Consider the following 15619-nt stretch of genomic DNA (forward strand, 5'->3'; position numbering starts at 1 on the left):
ATTGTGATTCCTCCCAAGGTCAAATTGTCTGCAACATTTACCACCTCGGTTTATACAGGTGGAATCACTGCTTGTCTGAGAAAGAAAATGGCGCCTTGCCTCTTGAAATAATAAACTTCAGTAAATCACAGCAGCTGCCCAGACACCTGCCTTGTGCCAGTTGGTTGATGTACAGCAGAAATGTGGAATTAGAACTTTACAAGACAGACAAATAAGCAATTAAATCAGTAAAGCTGAAGGAAAATTCAGTATTTATTGAGTTCATCCTCTCCTAGACGTTTCTTTGTTGTTGGAGAATTTGTTAAACATTCAGTCCAACTGCTTCAAGACCCGATAGGTCTCCTCAGCCTCGCTGCTGACCTCTGGGTGAGCTGGTTTTCTAGAAGGAATCGGATTGGACAGGTTATGCAGCGAATTGCCTCCTAATGTCCATGGGCACAGAGACATCAGACTGATATATAATCACAGATCTGACAGCTTTCCCTTGGCAAAGGAGAACTAAACACCAAACCAAGGCTGCTGATCTAAAATCATTCTGCCACGTGAGTTCAATCACCACGTAAATATTACTGATTGGAGGCTGCAGGCCCCACAGAGTGCCAATGGGCTTCACGTTAAAAGTTTATTTATTAGTCACAAGTAAGACTTACATTAACATTACAATGAAGTTACTGTGAAATTCCCCTAGTCGCCACACTCCGGTGCCTGTTCGAGTCAATACAGCCAACCAGCACATCTTTCAAACTGTGGGAAGAAACCGGAGCACCTGGAGGAAACCCATGCAGACATGGGGAGAACGTGCAAACTCCAGACAGTGACCCAAGCCAGGTATCGAACCCAGGTCCCTGGCGCTGTGAGGCAGCAGTACTAGCCACTGTGCCACCATGCCACCCATGGAATCATATAATCTACGGCACAGAGACAGGCCCGTTGGCCCAAACTGGTCCATGCCGACCGAAATGCCCATCTATACTAACCCCATTTGCCTGCATTTGGTCCATATCCCTCTAAACCTTTCCTATCCATGTATCTGTCCAAGTGCCTTTTAAATGTTGTCAATGTCCCTGCCTCAACCACTCCCTCCGGCAGCTCATTCCACACACGCACCACCCTCAGTGTAAAAAAGTTTCTCCTCAGGTTCCCATTAATTTTTTCCGCTCTTAACTGAAACCTGTGCCCTCTCGTTCTCGATTCCCCAACCCTGGAAAAAGACTGAGTGCATTCACCCTATCCATGCCTCCCATAATCTTATACACCTCGATAAGAACACCCCTCAGTCCCTACGCTCCAAAGAGAAAAGTCATGGCCTGTCCAATCACTCCCTATAACTCAGTCCCTTGAGTCCTGGCAGCATCCTTGTAAATCTCTTCTGCACTCTCTCCAGTTTAATAACATCTTTCTTATAGCAAGGCAACCAAAACTGAACACAATACTCCAGGTGCGGCCTCGCCAACGTCCTGAACAACTGCAACATAACTTCCCAACTCTATACTCAATGCCCTGACTGATGAAGGCCAGCATGTCAAAAGCCCTCTTCACTGCCCTATCCACCTGTGACTCCGCCTTTAGAGAACCGAACACCTGAACTTCAAGGTTCCTTACTGTCTACAATACCACCTATTTTAGAGTACCTGCAAACTTACTGATCATGCCTCGTACATTCTCATCCAAATCGTTGATATAGCTAACAAACAGCAATGGGCCCAGCACTGACCCCTGAGGCAACCAATAGTCACAGGCCTCCAGTCCAGCAAGCATCCTTCCACCATTACCCTCTGCTTTCTGCCATCAAGCCAATTGTATATCCAGTTTGCCAGCTCTCCCTGGATTCCATGTGATCTAACCTTCCAGAGCAGCCTACCATGTGGAACTTTATCAAAGGCCTTACTGAAGTCCATATAGACTACATCTACCACCCTGCCCTCGTCAACCTTCCTGGTCACTTCATCAAAGAACTCTGACAAGTTTTGAAGGCATGATCTCCCATGCACAAAGCCATGCTGACTACTCCTAATCAAACCCTATGTTTCCAAATGCCTGTATATCTTATCCCTCAGAATCCTCTCTAGTGACTTACCCACCACAGATGTTAGGCTTACCGGTCTATAGTTCCCAGGTTTTTCTTTGAAGCCATAGAAGACCATTCAGCCCATTGTGTCTGCATCAACTCTCTGAATGAGCAATTCCCTCAGTCACAATCTTTTCCCCGTAGCACTGCACATTCTTCCTTTCCAGATAACAGTCAAATTCTATTTTGAATGCTTCGATTAAACCTGCCTCCAGTACACTCTCAGTCAGTGCATTCCAGATCCCAACCACTCACTGTGGGAAGAAATCTTTTCATGTTTTTTTTGCTTCTTTTGTCAATTATTTGAAATCTGTGCCCTCTTGTTCTTGATCTTTACATGAGCAGAAACAGTTTCTCCCTAACTACTCTGTCCAGCTCCCTCATGATTTTGAACATCTCTATCAAATCTCCTCTTGGTCTTCTCCAAGGAAAACACTCCCAACCTCTCCAGTCTATCTCCGTAACTGAAGTTGCTCATCCTAGGAAACATTTGCGTCTTTTTTCTGCACTCTCTCCAATGCCTTCACATCCTGTTGGTGTGGTGTCCAGAGCTGGAATATTATTTGGCTGAGGCCAAGCTAGTGTCTTATACAAGTTCAACATAACTTCCTTGCTCTTGTACTCTATGACCCTATTAATAAAGCCTAGAATATTTCATTAACTGTGCTCTCAAACTGTCCTTCCACCTTTAATGATCGATGCGCATAAACACCCAGCTCCCTCTGCTCCTGCATCCCCTTTAGAATTTTTCTCCATGGTTTTCCTACCAAAATGAATAACTTCATATTTCTCTGCACTGAACCTCACCTGCCGCCTGTCTGCCCATGCCCCCAACTTGTCTATGTCCTTTTGAAATTCTATACTCTCCTCCTTCCAACTTGATATCATCTACAAACTTCGAAATTGTGTCCCGTGTACCAAGGTCTGTGTCATTAATATGCTGTGGAGATGCCGGCGTTGGACTGGGGTAAACACAGTAAGAAGTTTAACAACACCGGGTTAAAGTCCAACAGGTTTATTTGGTAGCAAAAGCCACACCATGTGATCTAACCTTCTTTTGCTACCAAATAAACCTGTTGGACTTTAACCTGTCATTAATATGCAACAGGAAAAGCAAGGGTCCCGACACTAATCCCAAAGAAATTCCACTACAAAACTTCCTCCAGCCTGAGAAACATCCATTAACCATTATTCTCTGCTTCTTGTAGCCATGTTGCGACTGTTCCTTTTATTCCTTATATTGCAAGAGATATAGCTTTTCTCACAAGTCTGCTGTGGGGCTCTGCAGTAAGTGCCTTTTGGAAGTCTCTGTACATCACATCAACAGCACTACTCTCATCAAATCTCTCTGTTAGCTCTTCCAAAAAGTTCAGCAAGTTATTTTAAAATGATTTTTCCTTTAAAGTCCAGGCTGGCTTTCCTTAATTAACCTGCACTTATCATGGAATCTACAGTGCAGAAAGAGACCATTTGGCCCATCGAGTCTGCACCGACCACAATCCCACCCAGGCCCTATTCTTGCAACCGCACATATCCGCCCTCCTAGTCCTCCTGACACTAAGGGGCAATTTACCACGGCCAATCAACCTAACCCGCATATCTTTGGAGTGTGGGAGGAAATTGGAGCACCCGGAGGAAACCCACGCAGACACGGGGAGAACGTGCAAATTCCACACAGACAGTGACCTGGGAATCGGACCTGGATCCCTGGCGTTGTGAGGCAGCAGTGCTAACCACTGTGCCACCGTGCTGCCCTTGTCATAGAAACATAGAAGCAGGAGGAGGCCATTCGGCCCTTCAAGCCTGCTCCACCATTCCTTTTGATCACGACTGATCAACAAATTTAACATCCTGATCCCCTCTTTCTCTCCATATCCCTTGATCCCTTTAGCCCCAAGAGGTTTATCTAATTTCTTCTTGAAATCACACATTGTTTTAGCCTCAACTACATTCCGTGGTAATGAATTCCACACATTCACCACTCTCTGGGTGAAGAAATTTCTCCTCACCTCAGTCCTAAAAGTTTTACCCCTTATCCTCAAACTATGACCCCCTAGTTCTGGACTCCCCCACCATTGGGAACATTCTTTCTGATCTACTTTGTCTAACCCTGCTAGAATGTTATACGTTTTTACGAGATCCCCTCTCACTCTAAACTCCAGTGAATATAATCCTAACCGACTTAGTCTCTCCTCATATGACAGACCTGCCATCCCAGGAATCAGCCTGGTAAACCTTCGCTGTTCTCCCTCGATAGCAAGGACATCCTTCCTCAGATAAGGACACCAAAACACAATATTCCAGGTGTGGCCTCACCAAAGCCCTATACAATTGCAGCAAAACATCCCTATCCCGATACCCAAATCCTTTCTCTATGAAAGCCAACATACCATTTGCCTTCTTTACTGCCTGCTGTACCTGCACGCTTACTTTCAGCGACTGATGCACGAGGACACCAAGCTCTTGCTGGGTATCCGCCTTTAAGCCGACTGGCCTCGAGTCACTGAGTTTATCTTTACACCCTTTTTCAAATAAGGGTGTAATGTCTGTCCTTTTCTCCAGTCCTTTTGCCCCACCCAAAGTCTATGGAAGGCTGAAAAATTATGGCCAATGTTTCCGCAATTTCCACTCTCACTTCTCTCAATATCCTCAGATGCTCCTCACTCACAGACAGCTTATCCAATACCTCCTCATCAATTTTAAACCCTTCTAGTGTCTGAATGACTTCCTCTTTCACCGTGGCCTGGGCAGCATCTTCTTCCTTGGTAAAGACAGATATAAAGAATCATAGAGTCATAGAGGTTTACAGCATGGAAACAGGCCCTTTGGCCCAACTTGTCCATGCCACCCTTTTTTTAAAAAACCCATAAGCTAATCCCAATTGCCCGCATTTGGCCCATATCCCTCTATACCCATCTTACCCATATAACTATCTAAATGCTTTTTAAAAGACAAAATTGTACCCGCCTCTACTACTACCTCTGGCAGCTTGTTCCAGACACTCACCACCCTCTGTGTGAAACAATTGCCCCACTGGACACTTCTGTATCTCTCCCCTCTCACCTTAAACCTATAGAACATAGAACATAGAACATAGAACATTACAGCGCAGAACAGGCCCTTCGGCCCACGATGTTGCACCGACCAGTAAAAAAAAACTGTGACCCTCCAACCTAAACCAATTTCTTTTCGTCCATGAACCTATCTACGGATCTCTTAAACGCCCCCAAACTAGGCGCATTTACTACTGATGCTGGCAGGGCATTCCAATCCCTCACCACCCTCTGGGTAAAGAACCTACCCCTGACATCGGTTCTATAACTACCCCCCCTCAATTTAAAGCCATGCCCCCTCGTGCTGGATTTCTCCATCAGAGGAAAAAGGCTATCACTATCCACCCTATCTAAACCTCTAATCATCTTATATGTTTCAATAAGATCCCCTCTTAGCCGCCGCCTTTCCAGCGAAAACAATCCCAAATCCCTCAGCCTCTCCTCATAGGATCTCCCCTCCATACCAGGCAACATCCTGGTAAACCTCCTCTGCACCCTCTCCAAAGCCTCCACATCCTTCCTGTAATGTGGGGACCAGAACTGCACACAGTACTCCAAGTGCGGCCGCACCAGAGTTGTGTACAGTTGCAACATAACGCTACGACTCCTAAATTCAATCCCCCTACCAATAAACGCCAAGACACCATATGCCTTCTTAACAACCTTATCTACTTGATTCCCAACTTTCAGGGATCTATGCACACATACACCTAGATCCCTCTGCTCCTCCACACTATTCAAAGTCCTCCCGTTAGCCCTATACTCAACACATCTGTTATTCCTACCAAAGTGAATTACCTCACACTTCTCCGCATTAAACTCCATCCGCCACCTCTCGGCCCAACTTTGCAACCTGTCTAAGTCTTCCTGCAAACTACGACACCCTTCCTCACTGTCTACCACACCACCGACTTTGGTGTCATCAGCAAATTTGCTAATCCACCCAACTATACCCTCATCCAGATCATTAATAAATATTACAAACAGCAGTGGCCCCAAAACAGATCCCTGAGGTACACCACTTGTAACCGCACTCCATGATGAATATTTACTATCAACCACCACCCTCTGTTTCCTATCCGCTAGCCAATTCCTGATCCAATTTCCTAGATCACCCCCAATCCCATACATCTGCATTTTCTGCAGAAGCCTACCATGGTGAACCTTATCAAACGCCTTACTAAAATCCATATATACCACGTCCACTGCCTTGCCCCCATCCACCTCCTTGGTCACTTTCTCAAAAAACTCAATAAGGTTAGTAAGGCACGACCTACCTGCCACAAAACCATGCTGACTCTCACCTATCAATTCATTACTCTCCAAATAACTATAAATCCTATCCCTTATAATTTTTTCCAACATCTTGCCGACAACAGAAGTGAGACTCACCGGTCTATAATTCCCGGGGAAGTCTCTGTTCCCCTTCTTAAACAATGGGACAACATTCGCTAACCTCCAATCTTCTGGTACTATACCAGAGGCCAACGACGACCTGAAGATCAGAGCCAGAGGCTCTGCAATCACTTCTCTTGCCTCCCAGAGAATCCTTGGATAAATCCCTCTAGTTTTAGACTCCCCTACCTTTGGGAAAAGATATTGACTATTTAGCTGATCTGTGCCCCTCATTATTTTATAAACCTCTATAAGATCACCCCTCAGCCTCCTACGCTCCAGAGAAAAAGGTGCCAGTCTACCCAGCCTCTCCTTATAACTCAATCCATCAAGTCCCGGTAGCATCCTAGTAAATCTTTTCTGCACTCTTTCTAGTTTAATAATATCCTTTCTATAATAGGGTGACCAGGATTGCACACAGTATTCCAAGTGTGGCCTTACCAATGTCTTGTACAACTTCAACAAGATGTCCCAACTCCTGTATTCAATGTTCTGACCGATGAAACCAAGCATGCCGAATGCCTTCTTCACCACTCTGTCCACCTGTGACTCCACTTTCAAGGAGCTATGAACATGTACCCCTAGATCTCTTTGTTCTTTAACTCTCCTCAACGCCCTACCATTAACTGAGTAAGACCTGCCCTGGTTCAATCTACCAAAATGCATCACCTTGCATTTGTCTAAATTAAACTCCCACTGGCCCAATTGATCAAGATCCCATTGCAATTGGAGATAACTTTCTTCACTGTCCACTATGCCACCAATCTTAGTGTCATCTGCAAACTTACTAACTACGCCCCCTATATTCTCATCCAAATCATTAATAGAAATGACAAATAACAGTGGACCCAGCACTGATCCCTGAGGCACACCGCTGGTCACAGGCCTCCAATTTGAAAAACAACTCTCTACAACCACCCTCTGGCTTCTGTCAAGAAGCCAATTTTGTATCCATTTAGATATCTCACCCTGAATCCCGTGAGATTTAACCTTATGCAACAACCTACCATACGGTACCTTGTCAAAGGCCTTGCTAAAGTCCATGTAGACAACATCAACTGCACTGCCCTCATCTACCTTCTTGGTTACCCCTTCAAAAAACTCAATCAAATTTGTGAGACATGATTTTTCACTCACAAAGCCATGCTGACTGTCCCTAATCAGTCCTTGCGTCTCTAAATGCCTGTAGATCCTGTCTCTCAAAATACCTTCCAACAATTTACCCACCACAGATGTGAGGCTCACTGGCCAGTAGTTCCCAGGCTTTTCCCTGCAGTCCTTTTTAAACAAAGGCACAATATTTGTCACTCTCCAATCTTCAGGCACCTCACCCGTGTCTATCGATGATTCAAATATCTCGGCTAGGGGACCCGCAATTTCCTCCCTAGCCTCCCACAATATCCTGGGATACACTTCATCAGGTCCTGGGGATTTATCTACCTTGATGCGCTTTAAGACTTCCAGCACCTCCTTCTCTGTAATATGTACACTTCTCAAGACATCACTATTTATTTCCTCAAGTTCCCTAACATCCATGCTTATCTCAAAAGTAAATACTGATGAGAAATATTCATTTAGGATCTCACCCATCTCTTGTGGATCCGCACATTGATGACCTTGTTGATCCTTAAGAGGCTCTACTCTCTCCCTTGTTACTCTTTTGCTCTTTATGTATTTGTAAAGCTCTGTGGATTCTCCTTTGCCTTATCTACCAAAACAATCTCGTGTCCCTTTTTTGCCCTCCTGATTTCTCTCTTAACTCTACTCCTACACCCCCTATACTCTTCAAGGGATTCACTTGATCCCAGCTGCCTCTGCATGTCATGTGCCTCCTTCTTCTTCTTAACCAGGGCCTCAATATCCCGAGTCATCCAGGGTTCCCTACTTCTGCCAGCCTTGCCCTTCACTCTAAGAGGAATGTGTTTACCGTGAACCCTGGTTAACACACTTCTGAAAGCCTCTCACTTACCAGACGTCCCTTTGCCTTCCCACAGACTCCCCCAATTAACTGCTGAAAGTTCCTGCCTGATACCATCAAAATTGGCCTTGCCCCAATTTAGAATTTCAACTTTTGGGCCAGACCTATCATTCTCCATAGCTATCTTAAAAATAATAGAATTATGGTCACTGGTCCCAAAGTGATCTCTCACTAACACTTCTGTCACCTGCCCTTCCTTATTTCCCAAGAGGAGGTCAAGTTTTGCCCCCTCTCTAGTCGGGCCATCCACATACTGAATGAGAAATTCCTTCTGAATACACTCAACAAATTTCTCTCTATCCAACCCTCTAATACTATGGCTGTCCCAGTCAATGTTGGGAAAGTTAAAATCTCCGACTATTACCACCCTATTTTTCTTGGAGCTATCTGTAATCTCCTTACATATTTGCTCCTCAAGTTCCCACCGACTATTTGGGGGGCTATAGTACACCCTATCAAAGTGATTTCCCCCTTCTTATTTCTCAGTTCTACCCATATTGACTCAGTGGGCGAACCCTCAGATATATCCCCTCTCAGTAAAATATTCATTTAACATCTCCGCTATGCCCTGCCTCCAGGCATCAATTCCTTTCCCATCCCTAATCGCCCGACTCCTCCTTTTACCTCCCCGTATTATCTATATGCCTGTAGAAGACTTTGAGATTCCCCTTTCTGTGAGCTGCCAGTCTCTTATCACACTCCCTCTTTGCTTCTCTTTTTCACCTCCCCTCTGAGTTTTCTATGTTTTCAGCATGGTGATCCATTGTACTTTCTGTCATAAACACACTTTTTCTTCTTTACCTCAATTGTTATCTTTTTGCCACCCAGGGAGCTCTGGGTTTGTTTGCCCTGCCTTTCTCTTTGAGGGAATTTTCCTCGACTGTGCCCGCGCTCTCTCTCCTTTGAAGGAAGCCCGGTGATCAGCTACCGTTTTTCCTGACAATCTTGGACACCAATTTATTCGGCCCAGATCCATTCTTACCCCATTGAAGCGGCCTTTCCCCCAGTTAATTATTCTTACTCTGGATCATTCCTCATCCTTTTTCACACTCAGCCTAAACTTTACGATACAACAGTCACTGTCCCCGGAATGATCTGCCGCCTGATCCACTTGGTCCACCTCATTCACGACTCATGACAATCAAGTCACATCCAGGGAACCTCATGTCAGCTTAGTGTTTATCACACTATCATTCAGTGTGGTTACTGACCCAGAGCCAATGTAGAATCCGTGAAGGACGAGCTGTCATAACTGAACTCTCAAGATGTAAAGGATGTTGAAGTGCTTTATTCATTGAGCTGCCAGAGAATCCTCACTTACAAACAGATTTCCTCCAAATCTATCCAAATCTAGTTAGCTGCAAAATGCTGATCCCAGTGGCCTTTTGCAGCAACTCAGCTTCTCCACTTTGACCTGCTTAAGAAATGATTTTTCAGAAACAAGACCCCAGTCAAGCTGACAGCAAAAACTCCTCCTGTTTTTTCCTGAAAGTGCTGAGTCCTTGTTCACGTTTTGGGGGTCTGAGAGTTACAGGGGTGGGGTGGGGGGGAGGGTCTAGTGGGGTAGGGGGGGTCAGGTGGGATGGGTGGAATCGGGTGAGGTGGGGGGCCTAGTGGGGTGGGGGGGATCAGGGGGTCTGGTGGGGCGGTGGGGGTCGGGGGGCTGGTTGGGTGAGCGGGTCTAGTGGGGTGGGTGGGATTTGGTGGGATGGGTGGGGTGGGGGGGTTGGATAAGGTGGAGGGGTTGAATGGGGTGGGAGGGGGTCAGGTGGGATGGGGGGTTCAGTGGGGTGAGGGGATGGGTGGGTTAGGGGGTTGGGTGGGCGGGGTCAGGTGGAGTGGGGGTTGGGTGGGGTGGGGCGGTCGGGTGGGGTGGGGCAGTCGAGTAGGGTGGGGTGGTCGGGTGGGGTGGGGTGGTCGGCTGGGGCGAGGCGGTCGGGTGGGGTGGGGCGGTCGGGTGGGGTGGGGCAGTCGGGTGGGGTGGGGGCGGTCGGGGGTTAGGGAGTCGGGTGGAGTTGGGGGGTTGGGTGGAGTTGGGGGGTTGGGTGAAGTTGGGGAGTCGGGTGAAGTTGGGGGGTTGGGTAGAGTGGGGGGGTGGGGGCTGTCTGCAGTAACAGGGGCCTGACAGGCTCTCACTTTCTCTATCAGGCCCCTGCAGTTATTGAGCGTGCACAGAATCAGAGGTCTGCACATGCACAGTAGCTCCCTCGGCAGGCTGGCTGACAAATTAAGTAAGAAGTTTGACAACACCAGGTTAAAGTCCAACAGGTTTATTTGGTAACAAAAGCCACACAAGCTTTCGGAGCTCCAAGCCCCTTCTTCAGGTGAGTCAAACCTGTTAGACTTTAACCTGGTGTTGTTAAACTTCTTACTGTGTTTACCCCAGTCCAACGCCAGCATCTCCACATCATGGCAAATTAAGCCCAATTCAGCTCGAAACAGCAGCTAAAAACAGCAGCTAGAAACAGTCTACACCATTTTTTCAATGACTAAGTGCATAAGATTGGGTGTGAAAACTCGCTCAAAAAATGGATCAGGAACTCTCCCATTTTCATGCTAGCTGGACACTTAGAATCAATCTCGTAAAGTTCCACCCACAGAGACAGAGGACCTTCTAATGGAAAATATTTTCTGCAACGCCTGATTTAATTGCAGGCTTGGTTTCTAGTCTGGCCATGCTTTCCCGACTGCCCAAATTCTTCAATGTCGGAATAGAGCAGCACAGAGTTAAAATGAACAACACCATCTGGAACGCAGATGAGGAAGGGAGAGATAAGCGAGGGGGACACACACTGCACGCACATACATACATTGACAGAGACAGGAGAGTTATATATACAGAATACGAGATGAGAGACTGATTCACACACAAGAGAAAGAGAGAGTACGGTGAGAGAGAGTACACAGAAATACAAAAAGTGAGGTACACACAGAAAGAAAGACAGAGAGGGAGTACACAGAGAAAAATACAGATGGAGAAAAAGAGGGAGAGACATATACACCAGGAAAGATACACACTGATACTGACACAGAGAGAAACACCCTACCATGCTGTGACCTCTGCTTTAACTCACTATTTCCAGTTTATATGTTGGCTCACTATATAAACTGTGTTATACTTTATCCCTTTCCCAATGCTTTTACATCACACCTGTCCTATGCTAATGCACCCGGCCTGTTGCCTGCTAATAACACCATTGGCCAGAGAGAGAGAGTCACACCAGATTCTGACTTTGCTGGATGGAAATGGGCATATTATTCTATGATTCTAGATTATCAGTTGTTCGAAAAGGCTTCACTCGCGTTCCCGGTTAATTTTGAAAGTTATGATGTTGCAAGCTGACAGATCAGTTCGAGTTTCCTTTATTCCTCCAATGTGAATATGTCCTTTTTCTTAACGTTTCTCAAACTGTTCCTGGTAATTATAGACCGGTGAGCCTTACTTCTGTTGTGGGCAAAGTTTTGGAAAGGGCTATAAGAGATCGGATTTATAATCATCCAGAAAGGAATAATTTGATTAGGGATAGTCAGCACGGTTTTGTGAAGGGTAGGTCGTGCCTCACAAACCTTATTGAGTTCTTTGAGAAGGTGACCAAAGAGGTGGATGAGGGTAAAGCAGTTGACGTGGTGTATATGGATTTCAGTAAAGCGTTTGGTAAGGTTCCCCATGGTAAGCTTTTGCAGAAAATACGGATACATGGGATTGAGGGTGATTTAGCGGTTTGGATCAGAAATTGGCTAGCTGTAAGAAAACAGAGGGTGGTGGTTGATGGGAAATGTTCATCCTGGAGTTGTTACGAGTGGTGTACCGCAGGGATCTGTTTTGGGGCCACTGCTGTTTGTCATTTTTATAAATGACCTGGATGAGGGCGTAGAAGGGTGGGTTGGTAAATTTGCGGATGACACTAAAGTCGGTGGAGTTGTAGACAGTGCGGAAGGATGTTGCAGGTTACAGAGGGACATAGATAAGCTGCAGAGCTGGGCTGAGAGGTGGCAAATGGATACGCACCTTGCAGCCTCCATTTTCCCTCATTCTTTCCTGTTTCTCCCAACCAGTAATTACCAAAATCATCAACAAATTACTCACAGGATCATGTAATTTACAGTAAAGAATGAGACCATTCAGCCCATCAAACCTACACTGTTACACAGTAATAACACCTTGCAGCAAAATGTCCCAAGGAGCTTTACAAGGTACAACTGAGCAGGGAGTGAGGGATACAATAGAAGGAGGTAACTGAAATCACAATGGCTTTGTTAATAAATAGATATGATCAACGAAAGGAAAAGAGTTTGGAATGAAATCCATAGGTAAAGGAAACTATTTTGATCCATTACACCATGCTGTCTCTTTATCTCTAAAATAAAATGGGATAGAATGTTGATATATTTCAAGAGTTGATGCAAATCATATTATTGATAAATGATGGACATTTTAAGAGAGTGTTTGTACTGTAGCAGCAGCAGAGACTTACGGTACAGCTTGTGTCATTGTCTTTGGTTTGTATGGTCGAGCCAATTGTTCTTTCTGTGAAAGAGAAAGTTCAAAGTGATTCAGGTCCCTAATGTTCAGCCTTATGCAGAGATGCCAATAATCTGATTTCTTCACAGATGTGGAGACAGAGATGGAGGTGGTGGTTTACAGTGAAAGCTGAGATAGATATAATTGAGGAATACTGTGCAGCCTGCAGCTCACAGTGTTATCTGACCCCAGGGAGTTGATGGAGGAAGCATAACATCAGAATGAATTTCTCCCTCATCCTGTCTCCAGTCAAATGCATACAGCTTTTAACTCAAGTTTGAAGCTATTATGTAAAGCAAATCATTAATGTTAACCTAGTTATTAGTATCAAAGACAAATATTATGGTGCAATGATGTTCCGTTTATCACTTAATATTTTTGAAGTAATTCTTTTTAACTAGATATATGAGAATGGGAATTGTGTGGGGATGTGTCCCTGTACTACAGAGCAGGGGAATGCCGTGTCCCTATGCTCAAAGCGTGTGAGAATGTATCCCTGTGTTCACAGGATACGGGAACAATGAGTCTCTGTGCTACAAGAGTTCCACATGTACGCATTCTCAGTGTACACATGCTGACTTAGAAAACAGTGGCTATATCCACAACCAAACAGCTGGTGGTGCAAGGCTGATAAGTGGGGCTGGAACAAAGAATGGAATCACAGTCTGAATTCTGAGACTTGTTTCACTATCGATAAAAACACTTATTCATGACGAGAATTGAATTTACACTGAAGGTATCATAACAACACAATCCTGCACAGGCTTTAGAAAGCAAAGAAAGAGCCCAAAGGCAGCAGGGAAAGATCTCCAAGAGCTCAGTTAAAGACAATTGCACATGGTGTGATTAGTGATAGAATGAAGGGAGGGGGAAATGCTGGAAGAGTAACGGGTCAGGGCTGAGGCATGTAGCTGGAGAGAATTCCAACAGCGTGGAAGAGTTAGATGATGGAGGGATTTGAAAACGAGGATGAGAACCTTCAAATAGATGCATGGGGTCCAGGAAGCTAATGAAAGTTAGCAAGCATGGGACGAGAGGTGACGTGACTGTGAGCAAAGAAGTGTTGGAGTTTGTGCTAGGTAAAGTGGAAGAGGCCAGAACAGGGGTTGTTGGAAAAATTGAGTCTGAATATGACAGAGAGGTCAGTAACGAGTGTTCTATTTGCCGGGACGTACTGCAGTAAGAGGGGAAATGGAACCTTGCTTTAAAAACAGGCTTCTTGTGTTCCACTTACAAATAAAAATTTTCCAGTAATGCACTCACAAATGAACTCTCTATTACAAAAACAGATGGTCCAACAACCCACTCCATTTCCAGAGGTACAGAGTACTGAGCATCATCCTAATCTTTTCACACAGCTGCAAGGACTGACTGCATCATTTGCCCAATATATTTACATCTGCAAGGCCGAAATACCCCAATATTTTCACAGCTAAGGACTGTATAGAGCATACCTCAATCTAAAACTAAAACAGAAAATGCTGGAAAATCTCAGCAGGTCTGACAGCACCTGTGGGGAGAGAATAGAGCCAACGTTTCGAGTCTAGCTGACCCTTCATCAGGGCTCAATCTAAAACAAACTGGAATGCATTAAATATTTATACAGTTATAAGAGACAACATAAGAACATAAGAACTAGGAGCAGGAGTAGGCCATCTGGCCCCTCGAGCCTGCTCCGCCATTCAATTAGATCGTGGCTGATCTTTTCGTGGACTCAGCTCCACTTGCCCGCCCGCTCACCATAACCTTAATTCCTTTACTGTTCAAAAATTTATCTATCCTTGCCTTAAAAACATTCAATGAGGTAGCCTCAACTGCTTCACTGGGCAGGGAATTTCACAGATTCACAACCCTTTGTGTGAAGAAGTTCCTCCTCAATTCAGTCTTAAATCTGCTTCCCCTTATTTTGAGGCCATGCCCTCTAGTTCTAGTTTCACCACCAGTGGAAACAACTTCCCTGCTTCTATCTTATCTATTCCCTTCATAATCTGATATGTTTCTATAAGATCTCCCCTCATTCTTCTGAATTCCAGTGAGTATAGCCCCAGTCTACTCAGTCTCTCCTCATAAGCCAACCCTCTCAACTCCGGAATCAACCTAGTGAATCTCCTCTGCACCCCCTCCAGTGCCAGTATATCCTTTCTCAAGTAAGGAGACCAAAACTGTACACAGTAGTCCAGGTGTGGCCTCACCAGCACCTTATACAGCTGCAACATAATCTCGCTGTTTTTAAACTCCATCCCTCCAGCAATGAAGGACAAAATTCCATTTGCCTTCTTAATTACCTGCTGCACCTGCAAACCAACTCCTTGAGATTCCTGCACAAGGACACCCAGGTCCCTCTGCACAGCAGCATGCTGCAATTTTTTACCATTTAAATAATAGTCCATTTTGCTGTTATTCCTACCAAAATGGATGACCTCACATTTACCAACATTGTACTCCATCTGCCAGACCCTCGCCCACTCACTTAGATTAGTGTGCACCAATAGTGTGCACCAATAGTTGAGGTTAGAAGGGGATCTAAAAATGGTGTATACCATTATAGTCACAACTTATGAAGCTGTTTAACACGTGCGCCAAAACACAGGACCACGTGGCAT

General features: G+C 45.2%; 1 protein-coding gene across 1 annotated transcript in view; it reads right to left on the minus strand.

The window, feature by feature from the left end:
- Nucleotides 1-253: 253 nt before the first annotated feature.
- Nucleotides 254-15619, minus strand: part of hoatz (HOATZ cilia and flagella associated protein) — a 57358-nt gene continuing 41992 nt past the window's right edge. The window contains exons 5-6 of the mRNA XM_078199159.1: nt 12970-13022; nt 254-379 (exon numbers count right to left, since the gene is read on the minus strand). Coding sequence (XP_078055285.1) covers nt 310-379; nt 12970-13022 — 123 coding nt within the window. The 3' untranslated portion in view covers nt 254-309. The remainder of the gene's footprint in view (nt 380-12969; nt 13023-15619) is intronic.

The sequence above is a fragment of the Mustelus asterias genome, chromosome 27, assembly GCF_964213995.1.
Source record: "Mustelus asterias chromosome 27, sMusAst1.hap1.1, whole genome shotgun sequence".
Classification (NCBI taxonomy): Eukaryota; Metazoa; Chordata; class Chondrichthyes; order Carcharhiniformes; family Triakidae; genus Mustelus; species Mustelus asterias.